Below are 9,876 nucleotides of genomic sequence, written 5' to 3' on the forward strand. Positions count from 1 at the left end.
TTAGTCAAAATGTCACTTCCATACACTGTCCCAATCTTAATTTCCCAGCTAAAAGCTCCTACTTAAAAAAAAAAACTTTTTTGCCATATCCTCACACATACATTGTCAAGTATATACTATGTATGTTACATTCATGGCATATTAACTTTAATTTTTAATCTATAACCAAGCGTTTTCATCAAATACCAAATGTCCCACAATTTAAACTGAAATGTCGGTGATAGTGTCTCGGTGTTTGGTCTAATTGACCTTTTTTTGTAAGACATTTCGGTGAATATCTATTCCACTTCCAACTCTAGTACACTATTTTAAGAGTACACTATTTTAGGCAGTTAAAAATAGACTCAAATGACTGCTGAAACGAAGCTTTATCGATTACAAAATTTTTTTTGCATTTTTGGTGCCAGCAATCAAAAAATAACAAATTCCTGGCAAAAATCTACGAAATCTCATTTTTAGCGATTTTCATGGCACCTTTTTGAACAGGTATAACTTTTGAACGGAGACATTAAATGGGACGAAATTTTTTTACAATCGATATGATTTAATCGTAACTTTAATTTCATGTGGGTTGTAACACTTTTACTATACAAGCAGCTTAGTCACACGTATCAGAAGACTTATTTTTTTCAAAAATGGACTAAAATTGACTTATACAAAATACCGTACATCATTTGACCCAAAAACTTTGTAGTTGAATCGCTTTCGATCGTATGAAATGTAGAACTACTATGAAAAATAATTTTTTCAACCAACTTTTATTGAACGATTCTTTAAGGCATTTTGAGCCACTTATCGCAGAATCACCTATATGTATACATAGGTTATCACACTTTTTTATTTCTTTTGTTGTGGCAATTGTGTTATCTACGTGCGTATGTTACGTGTCAAACATGTGACACGACATATTTATCGACGTAGTCATTTTAGCCAATTTTATCGGAGTAAAGAATGGTATTTATAAAAAACTGGGTAAACAATAGTAATTGTAGTGACCGTAAAGACAGAAGGGTTTGACGTATGCTCAACGTACACTCTTCATTGTATTAGCGACAGTTTGAAAACTAAATACAAATTACAGACTCATTTGAAAATGAGCGATAGTAAGCCATCAGCAGAGTATGACGAGAACGTGAATTACAACGAAGACTCGCAACCGCTCAATATATTGACTGCTGAGTCAATTGATCAAATGCAAATTGAAGACGATTGCGGCCAAGATGTTGTAGATAACGTTAAATTAGAGGGAACACGCCATAAACATTCTGCTGATATCACATCTATGGAGGAGTTCTTCCTGGGATCTTGGTAATTTTATGAAATATATTGTATTGTGGTATAAGTGGCACGTGCTTAACAGAATTCATTAACAGAATACGTAACATTTAAAAAAAAGTGGCTGGAATTGCTTAATTATTCGGCTACTCTTACTTTGGGAATTCAATCAGCCCCGTCTAAGGTAGGTTTTCTTGAGAGCCAACCTTTTCCTACTTAGCTTTACCGGGGATGTTACCGGGCAATTGAAAATAAAATTTTCCTTCGGAAAATATCGTTAATTTAAGTTACTATCGTTTTTATTTAAGTATTTCTCACTCCAGTGGATTATGGACATAATCCTGTATTTGTATGCAGAAAAAATTTGCAAGAATCAGTTGTTTACAGCACTTTTTAAATAGTTGATAAATACTACATTCCGTGGTAGTTATCCGTCCGTATAGTTAATTTACTAATGCTTGCAAAGTTTTGTGTGTGTATGAAAAATCTGTGCATATTCCGGAGGAGAGATAGAAACGTACATACAAGTATAGTTGACTGAGATTAACAATATTTTACAAAATACAATTTGATTGTTGTGTGATCAGCAATACTTGCCTGGCACAAACGAGTTGAAACTTTGCTTGGCTCCTAAACGATCCTAGCTTAGACGATGCTGCTTGCACAATTTTTATGCACTTCCTATAAAAAAAGCAAATTTTTTGTACACTATGTTTCCCGCTGGAAATCTGTTTTAATGTGTAAGTAATGTGTTATCCAAATCAAAACGTAAACTGTATGTCAAAACGGAGAATGGATACGTTATAAAACAATTTTTTATTTATATAATAACCCTTACACTAAGATGTACAAGTGTAAAAGTCTTGAATGTCTTATTATTTCGTATGACAAGTATGTTACACGCGCAACAACATTTTAGGGTTCTGTAGAGAGTAAACACCGACTTCTGCACATGTACGTAAAACATATTTAATGTACTTCACAGGAAAATCAGAAACAAATTGTATTGCAGGTCAGATAGGTCACTCAATGTCTCAGAAATATTATCCAATACATCAACTTATTCCACATTAATTAGAGTATCTGGAGAATTGCGAGCCACACCACAGTGTGAAGTCGTAGATGTGGTAAGCAACATGCACACAACACTGGTTTTACATTCTTTAGTTTTGCTCCATATGCTTATTTAAATGCAATATTGTAAATATACATACACATATATAAGGAAATGTAATCCAAATGTGACTGACGCGTCCACAAAAAAGAAAAAAAAGTACCAACGCACATGCTGAAAAAATTTTTTTTCTTGTTCTTCAAATTCTCGGGTACAATTAAATAATTGTGCTAATGTAGTTTAGGCTTTGTGACACTATTTTCAAGGTGGTTTACTACCTTGGGGGCGGGGGTGTCAAAGGGATGTCCGACTTTTTTTCTCTCTTGCGTTATAAACGCGCACGATTGTCCTATATTCTAACAGTAGAGCTAGGAAATATTCCTGATGCCTTACGTTAACGCTTAATCGTTTTTTTATCGAAATTAATGTTGGTAGTTTTTGTATATCACCGATCATCATGAAAAAAACAATGTGTTTCAGCGTTTTTTTTTTGTGTCGCGTAAATTCAAATTTGAATTTGATTTTTTCGTACATGGTTTATTCAGCGATAATTTAATGAGCCAAGGTCAACAGATCTAAAAATTCCGAAAAGTCTGGCCTCTGTCTTAATAGAGCTGTGCCCAATGCAGCTGTACAAGTTCAAATGGAAAACGAGGCATTTCAGTCATTCACTGTTAATAATTACAATTCCGATTTGCATTTAATTGAAGCAGACTGTACTATTTATATATTTAGCTTGTACACGGTGAATACTCAAAATGTATGTTTACAATCCTCATGATATATATTTCAGCTTGAAGAGGATGGAGTGCGTGAATCAGAGCAATCTGAAGCCTGATTTACAAAATTGAAAGCGGTAACAACAATACTGAATTGTTGTCCAAACCAGATGTAAGTGATGATAAAACTTACGTTGTTTCTTACAGTAATAATAATTTGCCTAAAATTGAGTGTCAATGTATGAATGCAGAATCTTAATATATCCGGCCCTACCAATCCGAGGAGGAATTACCATTTACGCTGCAAATGTTAGATGTCTTGACAAAAATGTGAACTTAAACGATGCCATCATAAATTTTTATCTACAATATACATTTGGAACTAATTAGCAGCAGTCATCGTGATAAGTCACATTTTTGATACTTTTTGTTATACAAGATTGCAGAATGAATTACAACAATTGAGCGGACCAAAAATTAAACAGAAGCAATCTTGTCTTTTAAAAAAGCATTTCCTTATCTTTCCGATCAATGATAAGTAAGTATTTTTGGTTAGTTTCGGAGTCACGTTTTTACAAAATCGCTAAAACAGGTCTTATAAAACAGCTTTACATGTCATGCAGCAGACGTAGCTGTTTATATTTTAATAAACATTGTGCTTCATGTGTACATTACGCGATACGCAATACACGTGGGTAGCAAACAGAATCATTTTAATCGGTGTTTTTTATTTTGTAAGAAGTATCTTATCAGAATGTTTTTTTTATGATATTAGCAATAAAATTATTCATTATAAATTCACGTATCAAATTAGGAAGCCAAACTGTAAATATAAACAATAATTGAAAATTAAGCAAACACATTTCTAACTAAACATTGAATACGTAAAAGGTATCAGTAACAATGTTAATAAGTATTTTATGGTGACTCCTCAGTATGGTACCGTAGTGAAACGGGGCACTGTAGTAGATATTAATTACAAACTATAATAAACGCCGAATAGTAATACTAAGTTAATGGAAAAAAGTCTTGCCCTTGGTACACAAAATTACATGTACAGTTTGCTTTGCAGAATTTTTTGTCCAAAATGTAGCCTCGGAGAATATAACGAAATTTAGTGTTTCTTAAGTCAAGGCGTTTTTCATGACATCGATCGCTTACCGCGCCCTCAGTAGAACATTTACTTTTCGCCACAAAAGCGCCATCCAACCGGGGCTACTACTCCTTTGCCGAAAAACATCTTCGGTGTCGGTTGCACTTATGTGACGAAAAGTACCATTTTAAATACGAAATCAGGCATGCTCACTTTACAGAGTAATTTTTTTTAGAGCACACTGGCTTTTAGGTGTGGTATGTTATCTACGTATGCTACTTAAACTTACCAAAAAATTGTTTAAAAACAATCACAAACGCCGAAAAATAGATGTTCAACCGGACCAGAGCGTAGATGTGAAACGGTGAGTTAACACGTAATTTATATAACATGTAGATTACATACCGAAAATTGTATTTGCGAGCTCCTAACGAGTATGTTAAATATACATTTACAACAATTAGTGCGTAATGAAAATCTGTTCCTTTTCAGCCCATGCATTCTGATATTCAACTCATTGAAAAATTATGCTTCTGAGTACGTTGAAGAAACTTTAGTTTACTTCATAAGGAAATATTTATTTATGAAAGGAGAAGTGATAGACCCTTTGGATAATTTTACTTATTGTGTGGACGTTCCTCAACAGGAAAATATGATAGATTGCGGACTTTTTATGTTGCAATGTGTAGAAAATTTATTTTGGTAATATTAATATTTTTATTAAGATATGCATTATTTACATAAATGTATAGTTTAGTTTTTTTGAAAAAAAAATTTTTTCACTTCGGTACACAAAGCAGAAAAGCCATACGTGCTCTCGGTGCGCACTTTGTGGTCTCCTTATTATTTTTATGTTATGAAGCCGAGGTTTGTTTCAATAAGCGCATGTACTGCGCAAAGCAACGCAAATCTATTGGATCCAATTGTAAATAATTACGTGTATTTGCTTTGTTTACAAACGGAAAAGTAGTAGCTATCAATGTTTTTTACGTAATAAATTATTTTTAATCTTATCAAAATAATATATTGTAATACGAGTCTAGTCCTAATTTACCTACTTATTTAAAAGTTAGGTATAGTCGATTTTTGAATAATTGATTTTGAAATGTAGGCTTGCAAATTGGTATGAACTTTTGTGTTAAATTCTCAATAGCTTGGAGTGTAGAGTAAGCATTTTATAAAATATAATATGTAAAACATTAACCCAAAACCCTTATATTCTTGAGACTCTAACAAACTCTCAAGTGGATTCATCGTGTTTCACTTTTTTTGGAGTATGCTTATGAAATGCTCATAGTACTGTATGTGAACTGGAGCTCAATTTGAGGTAGAGTTAAGTGTTTTTCGACATGAATTGTTAAATTATTGTATTAAATATTGAGGTGATGAGCAACGTTGATTGACTTAAAAAAAACTCAAGTATTCATCATACTTATTTAATAATATAATTATATTAAAAATTATACATTTTGCAGTCCCCAATGTTGAATTACAAAAATTTGCCGTTCCTAAGAAAGTGGTTTGGGAATGCAGAAATTACTGGGAAACGACAACAAATTCGTGATGTTATAATCTGTAAATCTATCAATTACTTTAATGACGGTTTAAAAAAAATGGGAAAAGTATCGGTTACTTATTACACATAAAATGTGTTACGAAGAAGAATGACGTTATTTGCAGTGCTCCCAAAGAAATAATATTTTGTGAATACATAATACAATACACCCTTTTCTAATGTAGAACAACGATTTGTGTTATTAAATTTTAATAGTAAATAAATCATTTTTTAATAATTCACATGTACATGACTGATTCCGCCAAAACTAGATTAGACGATATCCCCAGTTGTATTATTATATTATTATATATTATATTATTTTATTTATATCGAGATTTATTTATAAAAAGTTGTGTTTGAGCTTTCCGCTCAAATCATAAAAAAAACTTCACTTAAAGTTTTTTTATCAAAATTTTATCAAACACGATATACGTGTCTCAGCGTTTTGCCGAATTCCTTTTTTTTCGCCAAATACAATTGTAATAAAACTAAAACTGAAACAAAGTTCTGTCGATTACAAATAAATTTATTAAATCACGTGTAACCAATCAAAATTAATAGTGCTTTACAAAAAATCTGTATAATTTTTTCTATAAAAATCCAAAAATTCTCATTTTTAGTGATTTTGGATGTTCTTTTTTAAACAGTTATTACTTTCAAACGGCAGCAGTTAATAAAACTACCTATTATGGTAGAGCTAGTCTCCAACTTTCATACAAACTGAGTGAAAATTCCGTATCATTAACAGCGGCTCTCTCGCACGTACCAAAGTTGCACGTACTTTTTTCGATAATTAATTAAAATTCTTGTTAGGTGAGAGTCGATGCTTACACACACATGAGCGAATGAGAAGGGTATGTGTGTCTAGCTATATGGTGCAAGACGCAAAAACCCAGATAACTCGACGAATTTTCGTGTATAATACATGAACCTCTAGCTATTTATTCAAATAACCCAATCAGTAATAACACAAGAGCCTACCACCAGATGGTCTGTGGCGCTCATTGGCCAGTGTACTAATTAATAAACAATAAATTAATTACACAAGTGCCTATCCTCAATAACACGGGGTGCGTACTGGACACTTTATGTATTAATAAACTGTAAATAAATAACACAAGCACCGGTTACTTGATAATCCGTGGCGCTTACTGGCCACTTTAATAATTGATAAACTGTTAATCAGTAACGCAAGCACTAATAACCCGATCACCTTATCTTACTTTAAAGAGTGGCCAGTACGCGCCCCTGGTCATCTGGTGATAGGCACTTATGTTATTAATCAACGTTTTATTGATTAACAAAGTGGCCAGTAAGCGCCCCAGATTATTGGGTGATAGGTGCTTGTATTATTTATTAATATTTTGTTATATAATAAAATGGCCAGTAAACGCCCCGGGTCATTGGGTGATATGCGCTTGTGTTATTTATTAATATTTTGTTGTATAATAAAATGGCCAGTAAACGCCCCGGGTCATTGGGTGATAGGTGCTTGTGTTATTAATTAATATTTTATTAATTAATAGAGTGGCCAGTAAACGCTCCAGGACACCGAAGTCAGAATAGTCTGCTGCTCAGTTCAATTACAAAAAATGGTTCAGTTTTAATTGTGATGATTATACTGACACCGTGTTATTTAGTAGTTGAACCAATAAAAATGTAATTGGTTATCATATTTATTTATAAATATATTGTAAAAACGCATTAGAAATATCCATGACAAATGTTTAAGTACACATAGTTTTAATCGAAGTTGTTCGATGGATTAAAAAAGCCTTTTAATGCATCTGTTAAAACTAAGCACATCATTTTTTTTAAATACCTCTAGTAAAAAGTAACTTTATGTAAGCTAAAATTACAAAAAATTGTGATTTGAATTGTAATAACACACCGTTATGAGTTGTACGTAGCAAAAAAAATGTTTCTTTAGTACGTAAACATCCTGTTATGCTGTGTAACAATGATTTCGTAAAACGAAATGTAGAAAAAAAACTTTTTTTTTAGATATGCACGTGTATGCACTCACAGGAGTATAAATATATTAATACATTAATGTACATGCATTTCTTGCAAGACTGACTTGTTCGTAATTAAGGTAACAAGTCCAAAAATCATTTTACCGATACCGATGGCCTAAGATCGTGATAAAATCACCACAGGTGTATTGTTCAATAGATGATGCAAATTCACATCTTCAAACATCATAACCAAGATGGGGATGCTGCGTGCTTTACAATTGCGACTACGTACTGGCACTCGTGCCAGTGTGGCAATAATTTATCGTTCGGTAAAAATTTGCGAGCCAGTATCGAACAGGTTGGCCTGTCGATTAAGTGTTAGTTTGATGCAGTAGCTCTGCTTCTTTAACGCGAGTAGCTATTGGATATAGCAATTATAGCAATAAGTTATACGAAGCTGAAATCAAAACTGTCATAAAATAAAATCACCATCCAAACCCTTATGCATATTTTCCACCATCCGTCTGCTAACTGACTGTTGAGATGATGCTGCCAACCATATAGAGTAAAAAGTAGATACTTCAATATATACAGATATACCATGATACATGACATGCATGAAGGCAATAAAAGACAATGGTAATCACATTATTACTTAAAAAAACATGGCATGTGTCACTAAATGCATAGACGATTGTTTATTCATACTTAATTGTCAGTTTACAAGACTCCAGACATCAAAAACATTGAAAAATACACACCCAACGTTATTACATTAAAGTAATAATAATTGGGTAACTAACCATTGTAAAATTATTTTCTTATTGTAAAAACCATTGTTTGATTTATTTATTAATTTTTAATGGCTTAATTTATTGTTTTTTGATTATTTATTTTTTGTATTTCTTTGTATTTTTAAATTTCCCGCGGGGGGGATGCCACTTTCGGGAGCACTGCTGCGAGGCCCAACGAGCTGGCTGACGCCAAGACCAGAAAGAGAGCGCAATACATACCGTATCTCTTTCTCTTTCTAACCATGAGAGTAGTGCGGAGACTGTGGGAGGAGAGCATCTGATGCCCGTTTCTCTGCCCGTGCGCAGCTCTTTGGGCCACGCAGTCTATTTTTAGGTATATTTGGGGACCGAGATTGGGCGTACGCCGTCGACCCACGCTTGCCTGCGCTTGCCCGAACTTAACCAAAGAACGAGCGTTCTTTGGGTGAACGCGGGCGACCCGCGTTGGGGACCAGCTAATAGATAAAGATATACTCGCTTGTGTGATATGGTAAGGAAAGGTTAGTCTGCAGACAGGACACACCACAACATCACAGATGACAGAGTAGGAGGAGAGACTCCAGCCAATCAGGACCCTCAGTGGATCTGCTGGTTATCAACGTGGATCTCCCGCGTTCATCCAAAGAACCCTCGTTCTTTGATTAAGTTCGGGCAAGCGCAGACGAGCGCCTAATCTCGGTCCCCGAACATACCTTGTATGTCTATGCAGCCGTGCAACCGTAGCCTAAAGACGCAGTCCCATGATACGAAATAGAGCATAGAGCTCTACATTAAGGACGTTTATCACACATAGCGATTTCTATACGATTTTTCTGAAATTTCAACAGGATGCTCGTAATGATGTGAGAAAGTAACATGTAAAATTTGAGATCGTTTTACAACACCGTTTTTTAAATATTGAATGTTAAAAAACTTCAATTTAACACATAACCTTATGGAGGAGTCACATGAAAATGAAATTTATAAGAAAATGCTATGTAGAATTTTTCTAATTTTTTTTGCATGACGCAATACTATAATACTAGTCTTATTCTCAATTTTCAGAAAGATCGACAAGCTACTTTTGCAGTTAAATAAAGAAAACAGTGTCAGACGCCTATATATAAGTAAACAAATGTATTCGAAACAGTTGCCGGCGCTGCCGTATGCTCACTCCCCCCTCACTGCACTCTCTATATTTCCCCTCTAACTGTGATGAACGTCCTTAAACTGTCTGTAATGGGAAAGCATGTGACTTATGTGGACTCCACGTGATTTCATAATATATACCAACAACATTGAAGAGTTATGTGGAACCTCCTTATAAGTACGATTTTGTCCTCACAATAACTTTCTTTTACCCTATAATATCCGCATAAGTCACCA

General features: G+C 33.9%; 1 protein-coding gene across 1 annotated transcript in view; it reads left to right on the forward strand.

Moving 5' to 3' along the window:
- Nucleotides 1-3,258, forward strand: part of Plekhm1 (Pleckstrin homology and RUN domain containing M1) — a 205,133-nt gene extending 201,875 nt beyond the window's left edge. The window contains exon 5 of the mRNA XM_089597588.1: nucleotides 3,183-3,258. Coding sequence (XP_089453714.1) covers nucleotides 3,183-3,227 — 45 coding nt within the window. The 3' untranslated portion in view covers nucleotides 3,228-3,258. The remainder of the gene's footprint in view (nucleotides 1-3,182) is intronic.
- The last annotated feature ends 6,618 nt before the right edge of the window (nucleotides 3,259-9,876 follow it).

The sequence above is a fragment of the Copidosoma floridanum genome, unplaced genomic scaffold, assembly GCF_036245765.1.
Source record: "Copidosoma floridanum isolate Cflo_tuat_1 unplaced genomic scaffold, Cflo_Japanese_pri ptg000034l, whole genome shotgun sequence".
Taxonomy (NCBI): Eukaryota; Metazoa; Arthropoda; class Insecta; order Hymenoptera; family Encyrtidae; genus Copidosoma; species Copidosoma floridanum.